General features: G+C 42.3%; 1 protein-coding gene across 9 annotated transcripts in view; it reads right to left on the minus strand.

The window, feature by feature from the left end:
- FBXW11 (F-box and WD repeat domain containing 11) overlaps positions 1–22,713 on the minus strand; it is a 181,692-nt gene that overhangs the window by 57,230 nt on the left and 101,749 nt on the right. For 6 of the 9 annotated variants that reach the window (XM_061129465.1, XM_061129463.1, XM_061129462.1 and 3 more), the window contains 7 exons: positions 21,273–21,391; positions 19,378–19,627; positions 16,422–16,540; positions 14,630–14,740; positions 13,686–13,764; positions 12,435–12,620; positions 2,729–5,166 (listed from right to left, as the gene is read on the minus strand). In XM_061129465.1, coding sequence (XP_060985448.1) covers positions 12,459–12,620; positions 13,686–13,764; positions 14,630–14,740; positions 16,422–16,540; positions 19,378–19,627; positions 21,273–21,391 — 840 coding nt within the window. In that variant the 3' untranslated portion in view covers positions 2,729–5,166; positions 12,435–12,458. The other 3 variants (XM_061129460.1, XM_061129459.1, XM_061129461.1) reach the window with 3 other exon arrangements.

Consider the following 22,713-nt stretch of genomic DNA (forward strand, 5'->3'; position numbering starts at 1 on the left):
ACAGCATGTCTATTCTGAGAAATATAACCAAGCAATTCCTGGACACAGGATAAGCAGATGGCCACAACCTGAAAGCCATGGAACAAGACAAACCCACTTACAGGACAGTCTGCTTTCCAGGTTGCCCTGCGCGCACAGAGGAGATAATTACTTCTGAGCTGCACCACACTTCTTCCACATGGCCTCACACAACCGATAAAAACTTTACAACACTGAATGAGGATTTCAGCACATCTGGGCAAGTAAACACCTGAAGATGGCCCTGTTCTGTTATCCCACAGATGCTGACAGTCTATGAGGTGTTAGTCTGTTATCAACAGACAGAGTTGGGAGATGTTGGAGCTCCCAGAGGCTTCCCCAGTTAGAAGACCAGGTCGACCTTAGACCTAAGTTCTGCCTTGCTTTAGCACGAACTCAACCCCAACACAAAAGCAGGCAGCTGGTACGCACGTGATATGTAGCAAGTATACGCATGCTACCTCTGATGTTAAATGTGACTGAAGACAGTGCTGCCAGCTCCTGGCTCCTTCCTTCTCCTGTCTTTTTAAACACTTCCCCCTTTTTGATCATTTTTCATTAACCAACCAAACTGTGTGCCTTTAAAAAGCTTATCATTAATTTGTTCCTTTTCTCTGGAATCTTTTTCATTCTTCAAGAGTTGTTGCCATCTTGGATGCAATGCCTCAACAGGTCACTGCTAAAAATGCTTAAGATGGTGTTAATTCAGAGATAGCAAACTGGTGCTTGAGTGAGTGACTTATGGGTCTCTTCATAATCTGGATTTTCAGTTCTTCTTAAAAATTCAGATGAGGCATCACTATGTCTGCATTCCTGCAACAGGTCATTCAGAGCTGGTGCACGTCATGTTCTCCAGGAATTGAGCTAACGAAACCTTTTATACATGAGGAAGTGGAGATCCAAAAGGGGTATTGCCACACAGCTAATTAGTAACAGGATGATCAGCCAGATGGCCCAACCTCCTTTTTCCTTATTAACTAGAAAACAAATAGGCTGAAATGGCAAAGCACCACTTAGCTTGACTGTATATCCAAGGAGTTCTATGAAACCTGAGAATTTCCACGCATTCATAGCGTGAATTTCTTGCACTAACATCACCTATCAAGGATAAAAGAAGACTAGTGTTCACTGTCTTGCAGTGACTGAGCACCAACATGTGAGGACAGAAGACAGCTAGAGGGGTGAAGATCTGGTCTGACACCCGAGCCTCTGCCCACTCCGCAGCACAGTTTGGGTTCAATATCTGCTGTTCATAACGACTAGTCCAAGTCACCAAGAAGAGTTTATCCTGTTCAGTGTTTAGTACAGGCAGGGACATACAGACCTGTGATAAACAAGAGTCATTACAGGAAAAGTCAAGAAACCACATCAGCCTCAAGGAACTAAGTGACTTATAGAATATCATTATAACCAAATACTACGCAACCATCAGCAAGAATGAGGTAGAATTACACGTATTGACACAGGCTAATCCCAATACTAGATGAAACAGGTGAAGTATAGCAGGCTACCCCAACTATTTCAGGGCATGGGGACAGCAGGTATGAAGCAGGTAGGAAGGCATTTGCACATATACATACCTACATCCTTCTATGCACAGATTACTATCTGTCAGGGGATATGCAAAAAACTGGTCAGCAAGGATTGGAGGACTGAGAATCAAGAGTGAAAGGGAAAACCACTGCATACACTATCTTTTTATGGCTTGTAAATTGGCTTTCTTTAACCACATGCATAGGCTTCCCTGGTGGCTCAGAGATAAAGAATCCGCCTGCTAATGCAGGAGACGTGGGTTCAATCCCTTTGTTGGGAAGATTCCTTTGGAGAAGGAAATGGCAACCCACTCCAGTATTCTTGCCTGGGAAATCCCATGGACAGAGAAGCCTAGTGGGATACAGTCCACAAGGTCGCCTAAGAGTCAGACACGACTTAGCGACTAAACCACAACAATCATGTGTACTACCTATTCTTAAAAAAAATTTTACAAGAAAAATGAGTGGGAGCAAAGCTGTGTAGAATTACTCTAATTTCATCTCAAAAAAGTCCACATAAACAACTGAGCTGACTAAAGGCTGGTGTGAATCTAGTTATCAGGAAAACTCTGCAACTACTCAGGACTTCTGAATAGAATCCTGAAGATACTAACTATACTCCTTCTGCTTTAGTCCTCAGTAATGTGTCAATCTGTCGAAAGGAAAGACAATTTCATGTCCCTTAAAGGGCTGCAACTTAACTGTACATGCCCCCCAACCCCCTGGATTCAGAGGATCCACTCCCACTCTGAGCCCTTGAACACATTTAAGGGACAATTTTCACAGTAACTTTTGAAGCAATTAAGCACTTGCAGGAAGCAAATTAGCTGGGGAGGAGATCTGAACCAGCCTCCAGTTCCTGAGGTTAAAGTCAGCTTTCAGGAAAAGGTCCCTGGGCAGGGACAGGCGTTATCTCATACCAGTTCTCACAAGCCAAAAAAGAGTACTTTGCCTTCAACCTCTTGGTACAGAGCAGATGTTTCTTTCTCTTTTTTGTTTTTAATCTACAAACTTTAATTGTATGTCACTGAATTACTGACAGCATGTTAACAGGTTTTTTTTTTGGGGGGGGGCAGGAATTTCTTAACAGAACATCACAGTATTGCAACACTTTATTAAAACAGTATTGGCTTTGAATTAGTAGCTGAAATAACAATTGCATGAAGCCAGATCAGGTGTACTGCATAACACTCATACTTGATTTATTGACATTACTTAGCGATTTATTGGACAAAGGTCAAACTTTTTGTTTTTTATTAAGCACATTCCACAGTACAAAGCTGTCATGAATAATATCTGTACAATTTAACAGTTTTAATAGCTATTCAGACACAAATTTATTTCAAACAGATAATTGGCAAACATAATTAATTACAAGTTAGAATTAGACTATCCCAGTGCTTTAAAACATTAATATAGCAGTAATTTACAGTTGCTCAATTATGGTTAGCAAAATAAAGTCCAGAGTATGGCTGGGAATTACTACTATAATCCCAGAAAGTCAGAATTCCTTGGGTGCCAAAGTCCCCTGCTATAATTTAGTAGGCACAATTCAAAGGTTGTGTGCATATTCAAAGGCCATGATCTCCCAAGGAACAGGAACTTCTATATTAAACATGCAAAACAACAGAAAGTCCATCCGTTCAGAAGCACTGCGTCCTCCCCGCCCCCGCCCCGGGCTCTCCTGCCCAGTCTGCTGTTGAAGCTGTCAGATGAAGAGCGGTCAGTGAAGACAACTCGCATAACCACCCTCAGGCGCACACATCCACTGGATGAATGGAGATTTTTTTTTTTTTTACACTTTGAGACTTCTCAAAAACAGAAATTAACTTAATAACGTGTACGAGAGAAGGCTGTTATTTTTTAAAAGGACAAAGGAAAACAAAAAAACCAACCAACCCAATAAGCAACCACAGAGACACACGTTGATCCCCACACCGTTCTTAATGCAAAAGGACAAAGCAGAGCCCGGGCACCTTCCCCTCCGGGGAGAGTGTGCTCTCACGGGAAGAGGTTAAGTTAACAGGAGGTTCTCATTGGTCCTTGAAAATGTTAGCGACCTTCCTTGATCTTTGGAAACAGTGGCAAAGGGCAAATCAAAACCTAATACTGGACAAGGGAAAAGGAGGGCCAACCGAACACCAACATCCTTTCCACGCGGGTCAGCGTGACGGTGCCATTCCCACATTCCCGGCTGCGGTGCGCCTGGGAGCCAGGGGAGCTTGAGGGGCCACGGCAGCAGGCACCAGGGACGAGATGGATGGGGTTTGTGAGCCTGAGGCTGCACACCACCTGGGAGGACCCTTCCACTCAAGGCGGGCCCCTGAACCAGCCTGACCTGGAACCTGGGCTCCAACACACGAATGGGCCCTGCCACCAACCTGATCGGGGCAGGACGCACAAACGCCGGAGGCGGGACAGTCACTAAGTGGGGCAGTCTCGCCCTTCCCTTCCCACGGTTAGTAACACACAGAGCGTGACCTGGGGTGAGAAATCAGACGAGTGCCGTGGGAAGTAACCACAAATATGGAGTACTGACGAGGAAAAGAACAACAAAAACATTTACGGTACCTCTCTTATTGTATATACTGCACAACAAACAAAACATGTCGTGTTAAACTTCAGAAATTACATCTTCAGACAAGATTCCCATTAAAACACACACACACCCCCACGCGCACAAGGACAGTGACAAAATAAAGACACCGTATGAATACTGCAGGAAGGGTCCTGGTCATCCACATCGACCTGGGAGCGGGTTCTGAGCCCAGCCCATGGCTAACTGCAAACGCACTGTGTGTTAGTGTCTCAGGCCCAGGGGCCCTGACTCGAGCAACCTTGAGGTTAAACTGTTATGTACATTATATCTACATGCGGACACAGTATTTTAAATTAGGAGGCAAGCACACATGTGAAGGTGTCACTCTACTGAATATCAGGAGATGGTGGCGGGTACAGAGAACAGTTAACAGAAGAAAAGGAGCTATATCACCTGTTGGGAGAGAATATAACCTGGCTTATAGTTCTTTAAATTAAAAGAAATTGGTACAGAAAGGAAGTATATTCCAAAAAAATATTACTCAATCAATCCAGAGAAATGTTTCCATTGTCCAACATGTTCCTAATACAAGTCAGAATTCATCATGACTTGGAGACGGTCAAAAGGAGAATGCTAACTTCTGAAAAGGAAAGCCCTGGACATTCTGGGTAGGTGTTTGGCACCCAAAATTTCACTGAAGAATGCTGTTTCTTAATATCAGACCAAAGTGCAAAGCAATATAAATTAGAGGCCAAGTCTTCTCTTGACGGTCGATTTACTTCTGCAAAACAGACTTTACGTTCCTCTCATATGAACAATTTACATTTGAAGCGTTAGATTTGTTTTCACTGGTAGGGGGAGGAAGTGGGCTTCTGTACTACTGAAAGTTGGTGAGGCTAAGGTATCCTTCTCAAAGCAGAGGCCGGAATCGGAGGTGAGAAATATCGGTACTTGAAGAGTTAGGCTGCTTTGCATCTACCCAGCGTCTAGAACCAATTCCAGCTTCTTAACTCAGCTGTGAAGAACTCCCTTAGGCATTTGGTAGCCGCATAGCCAGTAGTTCAAGACTAGGAAACCCTGAAAAAAACAGAAACAAACAAAACCAAGGGAGCATGGATGGATATTCTGGTTGGATGTGGAGATATGTATCACAGCCCATTCATCTCCACAATGACACACGCACTGCTGTGCACACCTTAACACTGACAGTCAAATAATCAGCATCAGAACAGAAGCTGCAGACTGCTGCGAGCGTACTGCGTCCCAGGGACCACATTTACTTAAACCTCACGACAAACTTCTGAGGGAGCAACTCTTATACTCGCTTAACAAGTGAGAGAACTGAGGCTCAGAAACATTATTTAGTTTAAAGCATTAGCCCTTAAATCCTGGGATAAACCATGATGGAAAAGAATATATAAAAAGAACATATTTATGTGCATAACTCAGTCACTTTGCTGCACAGCACAAATTAACACAACACTGCAAATGAGACTTCACGGGGAAAAAAGCAGTAGCTTAAGTGACAGAGGGGATTCAAAGAGACGACTGGCCCTATACCCTATCGTCTTTCACACTACTACTAAAAGTCATGCATGTAATATATGCTTAAAGTGACATTTTGTAATTAGCATCATCTTAAATTTATGCCACCTCTCTTATGACAGACCAAGAGCTTTTATCTGTCACTGTAAAACAAAAAATATGTAAAAGCTAGTAAATAAAGTATTCCTTCTTAAAAAAAAATTGGCTGTGTTGGGATCTCAGCTGCAGCATGCAGGATCTAGTTCCCCAACCCGGGATTGAACCCAGGCCCCCTGCATTGGCAGTGTGGAGTCTTAACCACTGGATCACCAAGGAAGTAACTGAAGTATTCATTTTAAATAGAATGCTAATAGTCAGGAATTACTTCTTTTTGAAATAAATCATTTATAAAAGGAAAACACAATGCAGAGGGGGAGACAACTGAATGTTCTATATTGTTTTTGACCATGAACGTGAGTGAGCTACCCAGGTGGCGCTAGTGATAAAGAACCTGCTTGCCAATGCAGGAGATGTATGAGACATGGGTTCAACCCCTGAGCTGGGAGGATTCCCTGGAGGAGGAAATGGCAACCCACTCCAGTATTCTTGCCTGGAGAATCCCATGGACGGAGCAGCCTGGCAGGCTACAGTCCAAGGGGTCGCAAAGAGTTGGACACGACTGAAGCCAACTTAGCACGCGTGACCTTGAGTGTGGAACATGTCTTAATCAAAATCTCTACATTCACCCATGTATATAAACACACACACACACTCCTAGGCAGAACATTCATGAAACAATATTTATCATTACTATGAACAATGCAGGTTGACACTTTATATTCCTACATTTCACCCAAAGTCAAAATCCATTGAAATGATTTCACAACCACTAATAAGTTACAATCCTTTCCAAACACTGCATGAAACCATTGGCCTGGAAGATCTAAGTCACCTTTAGGTCTAAAACTCTATGGCGTAAAAAAGACAGAAAGAAAGAGAAAGGGGTGGGGGATTGTTTTTTAAAGTTTTTGACTTGTTTTTAAAGCTTATATACTATTTAGAGGCAATTTTCCTAAAAGGTTGGTAATTTTCACTAAGACCAAGAATCCTAACAAGTTTCTCAATGAATTCAAGACAGATTCAACTTCATCTGCCACTATTTTCCCATGAAGGATATGAAGAGTACTTGAATTATTTAAAAAATATTAACACTCAGAGATTAGAAGTCAGTACTCTCAAATGCTACTAGTGGGAATTTCAACAGATGTAACTCTTCTGCAGGGTAACTCTAAGTATCAAAAGTCTTAAATATCATACCTTTCAACCCAGACACTGCAGACATTTCTAAAATTCTATCCAAAGGTAATAAAGGGTTGGGCACAGACTAAGCTGAAAGAATCATGGCAATGTGTTTTCACTGAGGAAACCAGATCTGAAAGAGACACGTGCACCCCAATGTTCATCGCAGCACTGTTTATAATAGCCAGGACATGGAAGCAACCTAGATGCCCATCAGCAGATGAATGGATAAGGAAGCTGTGGTACATATACACCATGGAATATTACTCAGCCACTAAAAAGAATTCATTTGAACCAGTCCTAATGAGATGGATGAAACTGGAGCCCCTTATACAGAGTGAAGTAAGCCAGAAAGATAAAGAACATTACAGCATACTAACACATATATATGGAATTTAGAAAGATGGTAACGATAACCCTATATGCAAAACAGAAAAAGAGACACAGAAATACAGAACAGACTTTTGAACTCTGTGGGAGAATGTGAGGGTGGGATATTTCACAAGAACAGCATGTATACTATCTATGGTAAAACAGATCACCAGCCCAGGTGGGATGCATGAGACAAGTGCTCCGGCCTGGTGCACTGGGAAGACCCAGAGGAATCAGGTGGAGAGGGAGGTGGGAGCGGGGATCGGGATGGGGAATACGTGTAAATCCATGGCTGATTCATATCAATGTATGACAAAACCCACTGAAATGTTGTGAAGTAATTAGCCTCCAACTTAAAAAAAAAAAAAGAATCATGGCAATGTGTTTTATAATAGCTAAAAGCTGGGAGGAAAATATAAATATAACAATAGGGCCATATCCAAACAATCTTATTTTATTTTGCCATTAGGAACAATAATTTAGATAAACAGTGACCTTGCTAACAGGCAATAATTTCACAATAAGGGGGCGGGGAGGGGGGAGAAGCACAGTTATCAACCACAATTTTTAAATGCCTGAAAAGGCTACATACAAAGGAGTTAATAATAGCAAACCAAGGAATTTATTCTCTTCTTTTGACTTATCAACTTTTACTAATTTTCAAATAATGATCTCATATTGTCTTCTAATAAAAAAGAGAGCTACTGTATACATATAGCTCTTAGAAGTCAGTAATTTTTTAAAAATGACTCAGCAAATAAACCTACTGCTTAATTTACTGACAGAGAAATACTCTTACCTTAAATTTTAGGGGTAAATATCTTACTGCAAGGTTAAACCATCATTATGGTAGTGCTTCTTATTATGCATAAATCATACAGTATCACATGGTAATAATTTTTTCTTGTTACAATAAATGAAAAGAACTTGGAAAAGAGCAATAAAATTTATAAAGTTGACTGCCAAAGTTGTCAAAAGTAGTTCACTTTGAAGAGACAAACACATTTGAGGTTTCAATGCTTATGCTGCTTAAAAAGCAGATAAGATTTTTCCACTGATTTGTAACTGTGGATCACAACAACGCAGTTGTTCTTAGGCTCCCAAAAAGGGGGTGAGTGAGAGCAGGGACTGGAAGAAGTAACACCAGTTTTCTTTCCACCAGAGCCAATGAGAGAGATAGCCCTGGTGATCATTATTTCATCTCTCAATCAAAGGAACCATGTTTCAGGGCAGTTTCACAAAGTCTATAAAAGTTGTCCAATTTGTGAAAGTTTACTATTGTTCTATAATTCATCTATCAAATACGCCAGAGGGGGTTGAAAACACACTATAGACGTCTTAGGTTTTATCATGTGCTTCTCTAGTAGAGTGGCACATTTCAAAACTACCAAAGAGATACATTTAAGTTGCTGTATGATACACCTACTCCTCTGATCCCATCCATTTCAGGTCGGTCACAGTTGGAGTTGTCCATGTTCTGTTTTACGCGTATCTCCAATATAGGAAAAATAAAAGCAGAGGCATTGGGATACAACAAAAGCAATGCAGAGAGAGAAATGGATAGCTTAGAATGGAAGTTCAAAATGGAATCAACTTAACAAAAGATGTGAAACACCTCGACACTAAAAACTGCCAAGACACTGCTTAAGAGAAACCGAAGAAGATTTAAATCATCAAGAGATAAACCGGGTTTACGGATTAGAAGACTCAACATTTTTTTAAAGATGGAAGTTCTCCCCAAATGATCTTTAGACTCAACACGGTTCTAATCATAATCCCATAATCTTCATAGAATTTGACTATTTCATTCAAAAATGAGTATGAAAACCAAAAGGACCTAAAAGAATCAAAACAATGTTTTTAAAGTTGACTTATTATACAGTGTGGTATTGGCAAAAGGATAGCCATAGATCATAGAACAGAATAGAGGCCAGAAAAACAACTACAAACAAGTGGGGAATTGATTTTTTGGCAGAGTACTAAAGCAATTCAATGGGAAGAGGATAGTCTCTTAATCCAATAGAGTTGGGATGGCTGTAAACAAAACAAGAACAATGATATTCTCACCTCACACTATATACAAAAATTAACTCTAAATAGATCAAAGACCTAAATGTAAAGGCTAATAAGCTCTTACAATGATGCTGGTCCAAACACGGAAGTCACGAGCTACATGTATAGCTGTTTTAAGTTTAAAATGAAGTATAATTAAATATAATTAAAAATCCAATTCAATTCAATTTTTTAAATGTAATTAAAAACTCAGTTCCTAAATCAAACTGGACACATTTCACAAGCTTAATAGCTACATATGGCTCATGACTACCAAAGTGGACGGTGCAACTGTAGAAAACCGAAATGAATCTAGTGAAAGAAAGGTCAGTGTTTGCTAAGGCTACAGTGGGATCACGTTCTGACTGGAGGACACAAGGGAACTTCTGGGGGTGGTAGAAATGTTCTTGTCTGGATTGTGGAGGAAGCTGCAGGGGTGTGTAAATTTGTCACACAGTATACTTTAAGTGGGTACAATCTGTTTTATAAAAACCACACCTCAATAAAATTGATTCAAAAACAAAAATGGAGCTTAGCAAAGGGAAAGGGAAAGGGCAGAGGGGGATGTGTACACCTAGGTACCCATGTATATAAAGAATATATCTAGTACTTTGACTATGCTACTTTGGACAATTTATTCCAGTGTCTTCTGAGTTATTTTCTTTGTGTTTGCGGAAGGTCCCTGTATGAATACACTGCAGTTTGTTAGGCACACTTACTTATTTATGGTCAGATTCTGGTTGGCTGAGGAGAGCGAGCACAGAGATGGCATGCTGGCCCCAGGAGTCACTTGCGCTCACGCTCACGGTGCGCTCTGTTAGACCCTGGGGCTTCAGAACAAAAGGAGCGCCACAGTCTCGTTTGAGACAGGCCTGCACACCATTTCAACACCAAAGAATAAACCAGGTCAGATCAGGAAAAGGGAGAAGGGGGGTGCTGGTCTCTACAAAGCCCTGACAACGCGAGCAAGGGGAGCAAGGGGCCAGAGGTCTGAGGAATAAAGAGGGAAACAAACAGAATTCAATCTGGTTGGAGCACTGGGTTTTGGGGAGGGAAGAATGAGAGGCTGGGGTGGAGGAGGGTAGAGAGGACAGACGGTGAGAGCTAGAGGGTCAAAGTCCTGGTAGCTAGTCCTAGCTAAGCCTTGCTCCTGGAGACAACAGTGAGCTAGTGAAGGGCAGGGGCAGGGCCAAGACAACCACAGTTGGTAGCAGGATCAAGGGTGGGCTGAAGAGGGAGAAGAAAAGCCCAGGAAGGAAGGAGGAAACCAGTTTTCATTTGGGTCCATTCCTCCTTCCTCATGTATTTCTTTGACTTTGGGGGAAGGAAGGCTGAGGCAGGGATGAGCAAGCATTCAAGAGATCCTTGCCTTCTTCCTCAGTAATTTCCTATAATTTAATAAACGTAAAAAGTGTGGCATGTGAATTTCTCAACTGACTTGTAAAGAATCTACCCAGACAGAAAGCAGCGAGGGAGGCGGCCATCATCACAAGAGACAGGATGAACACACATGAGACCAGGAACAGCAATGATGTATGGGACTGAAGGGTCACTACTGTGGCTCAGCTCCTAGAAACAAGGAGGCGCGGCCAACCCGTGGTGGCGCTGAGTCCTCCTGGGCCCACACGGGGTCCCGTCATCCTTCCCACTGACCGGCAGTACTCCAGCCAGGCACCGCTGCTCAAACTGAGCTGGCATGAAGAAAAACACTGGCCATTCCTGATGCAGACCCTCGGCCTATCACTAATAGATGGAACGGGGCAAGACCAGAGGTCAGCACACTTTTCTTAAAGGGTCAGAGTGTGTACAGATTTTAGACGCTGTCAGCCACATGGTCTCTGCTGCAACTACTACTCAACTCTGCCGCTGAAGCACGAAAAACTCCATAGACAACAGCAGTGGCTGGGGTGGGAGAGCGTATAGCGGACAGAAGGTAAGAGCTAGATGCACAGACACAGACATGACTGTTTCCAATAAAACTATTTATGGGCACTGGAATTTGAATTTTATATAATTTTCACATGTCTTAAAATAATACTGTTTCAAAACACTATTCTTAAACTGCTGTGGTAAGGATAGAGAAGATTGGGCAGAGGGTCAAATCTGGCCTGCTGTAGTTTGTTGACCCTTGAATAAGTTAAACTTCCTGGAGCAGAAATAAGGAGCATTTGAAAAGAGGTCAACTTAGTGATCTATAAACCAGTGATTCCGTATCTTTTCACCAACAAATGTCACAATTCTACACATGGACTTTCTTTACATTTCTAATATTCAATTAATAGGAAAATATACAATGATGAAAAGCTACTAAGCACTAAGTAATGTACATAAATATGAATTTTATTAACAGTTTTTACATATGTGGTAGTACAATATGCACAACAGTATTTCTTCAATCTACAAAGTTTAGTGTGCACAGAATGCACAGGCCTCCTTGCAGAATTCTCAGCTGGGATTACTGCACCAGATGAACATGATCATCAGTTCCAAGAACACAGCCAAGGAAGGCCTCTCATCCTCTATTAACGGATAACCTTGGTAATCAAAACATGCCATCATCCATGGTTAGAATGGCTCTAAGACTGCTGGTAACCAGGGCAAAGAACTCTCCAGAGTACCTGCTGAGTCTCATGGATAAAAAGTGAGTTTTAGGGGCTCCCTCAACAAACACCCTTCTTTCACTCCTCCTTCAGGGAATGGCGGTGGTGGGTGGACTGTAATAGGGGGAAGGAGAGGTAGTTTTAAGAGTCTGATTGATGGTGATTTTTTTTTTAAACATAGAACTGAAAGACAGGAAAGAAAAGAGAAAAAGAAGATCCTTATATTGCAAAACAGACTGGGGGATTTTTACTGGTATTAAATTGGTATGACCTGGGAAAACAGTTTTAAAAACAGGAACCACAGTTTCTGGCACGAAAACCCACAATAATGGGGATTCTGATTCAGACCTTATTTTGATGTGACCATAAAGATCTAGCCTTATACTAGAACTCTGCAAAACTGATGCCTCTAAAAAAGACTGATCACCTTGGTTCCTACTACTTCCTCAAAGGGAAGGTGGACTCAGTTAGCCAAGATAAAAGTGGGGAAGTACTCACCTGAAATGGGTAAAGTGCAGACTGTTATCTGGAGATGTAAGTGTATGTTCTGGAGGGAGAACGGGTCTCATTCTGGGCACTGGGAGGCACATTTAAGAAATCCCAAATCAAAATCGTGTCATCGTGCGAGCTGCTGATGATCTGAAATTCATCAAACTGTAGCCGAAACACTCGTCCAGAATGTTCCTGGGAAACATATCAGCTTGATGAATAAAACGAGGCCTTGACAATCCCTCCCATCTCATTACCAGGGAGCTGGCGCAGGCTAAAAATACAGCTCCTTATCCAGGTTTCTTATGTAAGTCTCCAGAGCTTACTGAGCTTTGTCCTTCACCCTAGGAACACATATTCTGCTTCTACTTCAAGGGTTTTCCTTAACTTTGTATTCTAGATTCTGGCCCATTAATATGTCAAAGAAGAAAAACTGTGTGATTGTCTCACAAAGAGTCTTAAAAAGGTAAGCAACAATATTTAATACCTATTCTTGATACACTGTAAAAGCTACGCCCAGAAGGATAGTATTTTTAACATGACCAAGCATACCTATCTCAAACCACAGCCAACATCGAAATTAATGGTGAAATATCAGAAGTATTCCTATTAATATCAAGAAAGAAACAAGAATGGCCCTGACTAATGTTCTGCATGTTCTAGTCAATCCAAGAAGGGAAGAAACAGAAGGTAAAACTATTAAAAATAAGAAAAAATCAATCCATATTTTCAGACAACTGTCTCCTCAAAAATACAACAAAAGCAAACAGATTATTAGAAATAATGTGCTTGGTGAAGTAAGCTTGCTAATGAGCTTGCTAAAATAAAATTAACATATAAAAACAAGTATTCCTGTATGCCAGCAATAAGGCCTAGAATACAAATTGAGGGGAAAGTTCACCATAACATACAAAACGTGCTGTGTTGTAAAATACAACCCAGCCATAGACACTCATATTAGGAAATCTCCCAAACCTGCAGACAGGAAATACTTCACGCTCCAGGAGGAAACCAGTCCATCTACAAATGAGGAGGCCTGCTTTCATATTTTAAGCTGTGTTAACACTCCCGAGGAAAGAGCTCACAGTAACATGAATGTAAAATAGTCTCTGGTTTTGACCCAACTAATGGGAGAGTCCATCTCTCAGAAGGAGCGCTGTGAGATGCAGACGCTTTCCCGTGAAGGACTCAGGGAGGTCTATCTGCAGGTGGCCGACTGCCAACACGGGGAGGCGCTCCCCACCTCAACAGGTCACGTACCACCAGTGTGCGCAGACACAACGTGCTTGCTGGGGCTCGGGGGTCGAGAGCAGCTTGCAAGTCCCAAACTTTGATTTTCCTAGAAAGGAGGGTGAGATCACCATGAGTGGGAAAGTTAACGTTTTACACACTGTCAGGCATTTCCTTGACAGAATGGAGAGCATCTGAACTGCCTACTTTAAAAGCTAGTGGGGAACCTACTGACGTTTTGACAAGGTATTTAAACCAATTACACTTGATTTGAAAGAAATAAGGACCTATACATTCTCAGAATTGCTGAAATGGTGAAGAAATATTATTTGAGGGGACACAAGAAAACAACTTCATGTTATCTAAATTCAATTCCTGACTTGATAATCTGTGTCACCAAATTCATTCATCAGGGGGCTCTCTAGGGCTGAGTAGGTGCCGCTGACAGAAACTAGGGCCCTTGGTGAAATTCCAAGGATACCTTTCTTCAAACTAAGCAAACGCTGAAAGTTAATAATAGGAGTATGAACAGACCAACTAACTCAGTGAAGTATATATATAAGGTCATCTTGAAAGGTTTATGGTTGTCATTTGCTCATTTTAAAAGTCATGAGGCTTTTTAAAGAGGATGTGTTCAATCTACCAAAAGAGGAAAAGAAATTTATCATTGAACTCACCATACACACACAAAAAAGCCTGGTTTAATTGAGGGCTGGGACAAAGAGCTGAATTCCTGCACAGCCTAAGCTACTCCCTTCAGTTTATGATAATGGTTAAAAGCATAACTGTAGTTCATCCTTCTGGGCCTGAGTGTTCCCACATATCAAGGGGTGTCACACCCGCCATCCACCATTACGTAGGAAATACTAGCACCCAGCACGCGGCCCAGTAATACGTGGCTGCTTCATAAGCAGTAGTCCCTGTTCCTCTTCATATAGTTATGGCTGTGCCATCTGAAAATCTGAAACACATACCCATCATAGGCCCCACTGACAATCCTCTTGTTATCAAACCGGATGCATCGGACCAATTCTTCATGTCCCTCGAGGACTCTTAAACAGGCGCCACATTCAATATCCCACAGCCTTCAGTGAAAAACAGAGCTCCGTGAGTCAGCTTCCTACACATGACCACACTATCCATGCCATCTTCACTATCTTGGGATCCCTTATTTCTGCTTCACTCCTAGTCCACATTACACACATTCAAACATACATGTGTGTATCTTATTCGCATATTTTTTAAGAACTTGGGAAGAAGGCTTACTTTTCAATGTATTTCATTTTATATAGTTTGAAACTTTTAAAAATCATGTTGTTATTATTTAAATAAGACCAACAAACAAGAAATTTCAATTATATTTAGTTCCTAGGCATTCTAGTAAAGTCTGAATTGATGAAACCAAGCAGTCAAATGATCTGGGAAGGACTTTTCTGGGGGAGATGGGGACTGTAGGCTGTAAAGAGGAAAAAGCATATGGGTGTAGGGGAGATGAGGGGGACGGCCCAGGAGGTGAGGCTTCCAAACCCGGCTCCTGGAGCCTGGGGGCCATGAGGCCCACTGTGACCAGGCTCAGTGGGTCAGCCGGCGGTCTCCCCTCCTGATTAGCTCAGGGACAGCCCCTTCCTACGACAGGTACAGACTGCATCCGCGGGCTACTCAGGGCACAGTGGGTACCTCTCAGTACGTATATGCAGTGTCTTAGAAATAAGAACCCACTGACTACATACAGCCCTTTTCTCTGTATACGATTTATGTAACAATTCTGCAAATAGAGTTTTTTTTTAATATTATCACGGATATATCCACATTATTTGCAAAGAAGAAATCACAGCAAACTAACATGCACAAACAAAGCTGGCGAATCTACACTGATGCTTTCTCAGCCTCCAGCAGTAAAGCCCAGGAGCTCTTGTCACACACCCAGTGACTACTCTATCCTAAGCAACAGCTCTCAACAGTCAGGGAGGGTGGCTTCCTCATCTACCACGAAGACAGCCAGTCAGCACTGCCCCTGCGACTCCAGAGGTTCCCTTCCGTAAACCAGACAGCAACGCACATTATTATTTTGCAAAAGCTAAGCGATTCCAATGACGAAGTTAAGGATTGCTTACTGTTGAAATATTACATAATGCAAAGCACAGAGAATGCAACAGAACCAAGATTAAAATTCTCAACGGACTTTTATGATATCTTCACACTTAAAATGGTAAAGAAAACTCTTGGCAGTTATAGCTATATTGTGTCTGCTTTCATTCTATTTTTAAAAAAATAATCTTGAAACGAATCCTTATTTTGCTCAAACAGCCAATTTGTTTATAAAAGTTACTAGCAGATGTTGGGATGGTGGAAAAAAGACCTGGGAAAATTAAGGAGATCTTTGAGGAAAGTTTTTCATACAACAAGAAGCATTTAGGGATAGGCATATTTATTAGAAAGCAGGAACAAGGAGCGCTGGGGGCTCACAGGTGAGGGAAGCAGAGCATCAGACGGGAGCGCCCTCTGTTCTGAGGCATCTGGGTAGTAAGGGATTCTGGGTGGAGGTGAGGCTGTAAGACCCTGTGCACCGGGGGAATCTTGCAGGAGCGCCCAGGACATACACAATTCACCCACTTCAGTGTGCAGAGCCAGACATACACAGAAGTACCTGAAGCTCGCTTATCTGAGGCAGCCCCCCAGAGCAAGCCTTCAGAGCATCAGGACTGAGAGAGAAGGCAACACGATGGCGATAACGACCCACCGCGTCGCACGCCCACGTCTACCCACCGTATGGTGTTGTCTGACGACCCGCTGACAACCAGCCGGTCCCTGTACTGCAGGCAGGCGATGCCTCGCTTGTGCCCATTCAGAGTGCGGACAAATTCACAGGTGCTCGTGCTCCAGACCTGCAAGACAGTTAACAGTGCTCTCAAGAACGAATGCAGAAAAGTTCTCCCACCAGATACCTCAAAACAGAGTCAGAACTTCTAAGAATGACCAAAATACTTGATCAGGAAATATGCTGGGGAGGTTGGGAAACAGATTGGACAGCATAACATTTTCTTAGCTGTGGAGTGTCAAAACTGGAATGAGGGAGCTGTGAAGTCTCCAAACCTTGAGATCTTTACAAAGAGAACTTCTCCTGGAGGGTTCCAACATTCACTTGCCTAGAGCGAAGGGTTTGGGCCAGATTTCACGTTTTTACGCCAGCTGACATGTCAAACCCAATGTAACTGATGTGAAAAGGCTTCACCTCTCACATCCTCCTCTTTCCCAGCACAGTTTCTCACACAGCTCCATTTGTTTTGACACACCACCCCTAATATTATGTATGAGGGATAAATAATCCCCCCTTTGTGAAGCTGTCTGCAAGACTCAGATGTCCACAAACACACTTCATACAGGCCAAATGAGACACAAAGCAACCCGTGTGCCCTGAATTATTTCATTAGCTGCATTTGTACTTGAATGGGATGAGTAGATATCCAGAGGCAAAAGGGTGAAGTTGTATCCCCACATCACACTGTATAAAAAATTTACTTCAACATGGACCAATGACCTAAATGAAGGAACTGGAACTATAACCCTCAGAAGAAAACATAAAAGTAAACCTCTGTGACCTTGTATTAGGCAACTCCTTCTCAGATATGACAGTAAAAGTACAAGTAACAACAACAAAAAACTGGTAAACCGAACTTCATCAAAGTTAAAATTATTTGTGTTTCAAAGGACACTATCAAGAAAGTGAAAACATGGGCTTCCCTGTTTTCACTTTCTTCCAGTGGTTAAGAATCCGCCATGCAATGCAAGGGACACCGCCCTGATCCTGGGTTGAGGCAGATCCCACATGCCACGGAGCAACAGAGCCCGTGCGCCAGAGCCTGCGCTCTGCAACAAGAGAAGCACCACAGTAAGAAGCCCGTGCAGCGCAACAAAAAGTAGCCCCTGCTCATCGCAACTGGAGAAACTCCACGCGCAGCAGCAAAGACCGCCCCACAGCCAGAAAATAAAATAAATTTAAACATTTTAAACCTTATCTGATAGGGACTTGTAACCAGAATATATAAAGAACTTCTGCAACTGAATAATAAAAAGACAAATAATCTAAGCTTTGAAATGAGCAAAAGATTTAAGTAGATGTTTCTTCAAAGACCTTATAAAAATGCTAAGTACATGAACAGATGCTCAACATCATCAGTCATTAGGAAAATGGAAAGCAAAACTGCAGATAGAATACTACTAAACACCTTCTAGGATGGCTATAATAAAAAAAACAGATACACACACACAAGTGTTAGTGAGAATATGGAGAAATATCTGGGCTGATATTATTCAACATCTGTTTTCTAATAGGACCCAAACCCTCTTGGCTTGCAGACACTGGTCCTGCACAAATTGGTGTGATTGAGTGATGAGTGAGTTGCCACAAATCCTAGTTTTTCACCTTCCAGGCTATCCAATCTGAAGTTTGATGCAATCTAGTCTTGATGTGTGGAGCTAGATACTAGAATGCTGGCCAGTATAGGTCATAAAAGGAAGGTTTCTGATGAAGTCATTTTGGAAAACAGTTTGACAGCTCCTCAAAATGTTCAACACAGAGTTACCATCCCAAGACAATTAAAAATATATGTACTTGCAAAAAATCTGTACACAAATATTTATGGCAGCATTATTTATAATACATAGAATGCATAAACAATCAAAATGTTCATGAACCAATGAATGAATAAACAAAATGTGGAACATCCACACACAGAATTTCATTTAGTCATCACAAGGAGTGAAGTATTGATGCATGCTACAAAGTACATGGATGAACCTTGAAAATACTACACTCAGTGAAAGAGGCCAGACACAAAAAGCCACACGTAATACACGATTACATTTACCTTAAACATCTAAAATAGGCAGATTTATAGACAGAAAGTACACTGCCAGGGATCAGAGGAAGAGAATAGGGGTTGACTGCTAATAGGCATGAGGTTTTTATGGAGGGTGATGAAAATGTTCTGAAACTAGTGAGAGTCAAACACCATTATGAATATACTAAATCATTGAATGGTATGCTTGAAAATGATGAATCTTACGGTATGTGAAGTATATCTCAATAAGGCTGCTATAAGAATGAAAGGAAAGCTAAACGTTTTAAAAGTTCACAAGGATACAGGAATCAGCAGTGCATTTACCATGTCTGATGGCTCACACGGGACTACGACTGCGTATCACACGTCTGCCTCATACCACACACTGAAATCCTTGGAGGCAGGGACGTGTCTTGCCCAACACTGCATCTTCAGCATAGAGCCCAGTGTCGATGGCATGTCAGGCTCTCAAGGTTAGGTGAATAAATCAAATGTCAGCTCTGCCACTGACTAGCTGTGTGGTGGTCTCCAGCCCAGCCCATCTATCAAGCGTGGCTCCGCAAGAGTGCTAAGAGGGTGGTGTGGGCAGTGTCAGGAAGCACCTGGTGTGTGACACATGTCCCGCAGGGCGCTCTTCCCACAGAGAGGTCATCAACAGTTAACACTCTCCTTTCCTGAGACAGAGGACTGCCCAGGACCCTCTCCTCAGACCTCGCCTGTGACTCCAGAAACAAAGGATGAGCATGCCCTGATGTCTCACGAGCACAAGTGGGGGAGAATCAAGATCCTGCCAGATGTGAAGTTGGTGTAAGCCACCTCGGCTTTCTCTGTGTGCTAGACGGGGTGGGAATAAACAGAGTTCTGACTGCGGACACACTCACTTTGATGGTCCTGTCACCAGAGGCAGACACTATGTACTTATCGTCAAAGTCCACCACGTTGACCGCGGCCCGGTGGCCGACGAGGACGCGGCGCAGAGTGATGTCGGTGGCAGAGGCCATGTCCCACACGGCGATGGAGCGGTCCTTGGAGCAGGTCACCATCAGCCCGTTGCTGAAGCGCAGGTGGAGCACAGCCTCGTTGTGGTGGATCAGCGTGTTCAGAACTTCACCTGTGTTCACATCCCAGACTCTAGGGAACAGAGGAGCACAACGCTTAATCACGGAGACGACCAGGAAAAGATGCCAGGGTCTGTGCTCTGCGGCCAGTGTCAGTGTTAATATTAACAGCAGGCTGGGAAGTGTGGACTTCACATGTACCTGGTGACTGGGACCTGACACCATGCTTAAAAGGAGCCCCCAGAAGCAATTTTCCTATCTGTGAAGAAACGTTCAGGTGGTTTCAAAAAGGTCAATTCTGCCCAGGTATTTAGGGATGGTTTTTGCAGGCTTGTGCTGGTGACAAAAAATGATTCAAGGAAGTGCGCTTTGCAATGAGCCCAAGATGACCGAGAAGATGGCTTGGTGGCTGGGTTCCAAGCATGAGGTTCTTTATGACCTTTGGCAAGCTTCTAAGGCTATTATTTATCCACTGCAAACTGGAGACTCTAAGTCATGGTGTCTCTTCAGTCACCACATCAATCTGTTTACCCGACCGCGGTATGGACAAAGTCAGCGTCTCCAGCTCCCTTAACCCTGAGGGACAGGGCTCTTAGGGGCAATCCATTCACGTCTAACTTTTCTGTAACCCCAAACCCAGAGGGTACAAGTTTGTGTGGAGGAGAGGAGGAAGAGTCATGCTTCTGGGGCTGAGACATGATCTGTGTCGCCAGGCACAGCCTGGAGCCCTGAGTCAGGCAAAGGACATAGGCGTGTTGGCTACTATCTCTATCTCTTAGGTGTGCCTGTAAAACAACCCTCTTCAAGTCTCTGACTCACCCTAGGAGAGGCGTTTCCTTCCCTCCACAGGGCAGGCCTTTCTCAGCTACCAGCAGTCCAGCTGAAGCTGTACCGTATTATCTCTAGGCTCTGGTGAACTCATCACTACACCAAAACCCAAAACTATCTGGAGTGAAAAATGTCCTTGTCCCAGGGGTTTAGGAGTAGATCCAAGTAAGGTTTCCTTTCTACTCTCAACCCCAACCAGAGATCTCAGCTTCCCTTCTACTACAGAACACAGCCACTTCCGTCTTCATCACCCGGGCCCTGTGATGGCATCTGAGAACTAGAGTCTCCACTACTGGAAAAGCTACATAACGTCAACAAAGTCTTGAATGATAAAAATGCAAGGCTCAAAATTAACTATATGAGTAAATTATTTGCCTCTCTGTCCTCAGTTTCCCAAAACTACACCTATATAAAAGAAGATACTATTTACCTATTTGGAAAGGTTTCTGTGAGAATTCAACAGGAAAACATCATACAAAATATCTGGCACATTATTTGGCACATTATTAAAAGTGCTGCAAATAACTGCCTCCGATTCTTTCTAGCATCCATAGGTTACTACCCATCACACTCCTAAAACACCCTGCCTCCTTCCTCTCCCCTCTGGAGCATGGTCTCCGGGGAAAAGCTAGCTTGATACGAGGTAATGAGCTTTTATAGGAAAGCAGGCTGCCATCTCTGTAACGTATGGGAATGGGAATAGGACCTACTTAACAGAGTCAGCTTTCCTGTCTCCTCTGCTCTAATGCAGCTACACCAAAAGTGGTTTTTAAATAGAGCATACAAAAACATATACAGGGTATGTGTGTGCTTTACTGCAGAAGAGGGTATAAGCCTCAATCTCCTCATGGAAGGTGTACAAGTTCAGACTAGGGAAGCCAGATCCTCACCTCACTGTGGAGTCTGAAGAGCCAGTCACAATGACACGTTCATCATACTGGAGACAAAGGACAGAGCCAGTGTGGCCCGTTAACACTTTCAAACATTCCAAGCTGGTTTTATCCCAAATCTATTGAGACAAGATCAACCACAAACAGCAATTTAGTATATCACATTCTGATAAACGTTTTTATCTCACCTTATTTTCTGAATCATAAAACAAAACAAAGCTGTGTTCCAGTAAACAAGAGCAATAAACATCAAACAGGTGGTAAATGACAAGAGGGGAAGAGGCAATATTGAACAACTTCCAGAACAGATGTACTATTTTGTTTACTTTATACCCGTAACTACTGTGTCCATTATACTTAACAGCCTTATAAAGAGAATTTTTAAATAAATTCTGTGAAAAGAGTTGGCTCACCCTCTGGAAAACAATATGACAGTATCTATTAAAAGTCTTTAAAAACGCATACCCTTTAACCCATTACATTTGTTTACGAAAATTTTAAAATGAAAAATGTTCAGCATTTTACAAAAAATTTCACAGTAAATTATGGGGAGTTTTTAATGAGAAAATACACTGCTTTATTAAGTTATGTTTTTGAAATTAAAAGTCTGACATAAACACTACGTGTGTTTTAAAGCAAAGATTAAAAGGAAGTAAAATGGTGACAGCTGGCTCTATACTCTGAGTGTTGTTTTTCTCCCTTCTTTTGATCTTTCCAGTGGTTTCCAAGTTTTCAAGACTGTCCACAAATAATGGGGAAGATGGGAAGTGATTTTCTTCGAAGACGGTATTGTTAAAAACAGATTCTGTACACCTATTTCTTGGGGCTTCCCTGGTGGTTCAGATTGTAAAGAATCTGCCTACAATGCAGGAGACCTGGGTTCAATTCCTGGGTCAGGAAGATCTCCTGGAAAAGGGAATGTCTACCCACTTCCTTGCCTGGGGAATTCCATGGATGGAAGAGCCTGGCGGGCTACAATCCATGAGGTCACAAAGAGTCAGACACGACGGAGTAACTGACTAGCACTTTCACCTCATTCTTCCCTTGTAAAAATACTATAATAATTTGCAGTGTTCCTAAAGTTGACTACAAATGGCCAATGCAAATTATGATAGTATGTTCTCACAAAAAACATGCATGCATATGTTTATAGTGGCTCTATTCATAATTGTGAAAAACTATAAACACAAATGTCCTTCAGTAGGTAAATGGATAAACACACTGTGGTGTAACCATAAAAAGGAATTCTACTCAGCGAATCAACTATTGTTAAATGCAACAATGTAGCAGAATCTCAAATGCACAATGCTAAGTATAAAAACCTAGACTCAAAAGGTTTTACTGTGAATCCATTTACAGGACATTCTCAAGAAGGCAAAATTATAGGGACAGAAAAAAAAAAAGACCAGTAGTTGTCAGTACCTGAGGAACAAAATAGGTA

Source organism: Dama dama, chromosome 25, assembly GCF_033118175.1.
Source record: "Dama dama isolate Ldn47 chromosome 25, ASM3311817v1, whole genome shotgun sequence".
Taxonomy (NCBI): domain Eukaryota; kingdom Metazoa; phylum Chordata; class Mammalia; order Artiodactyla; family Cervidae; genus Dama; species Dama dama.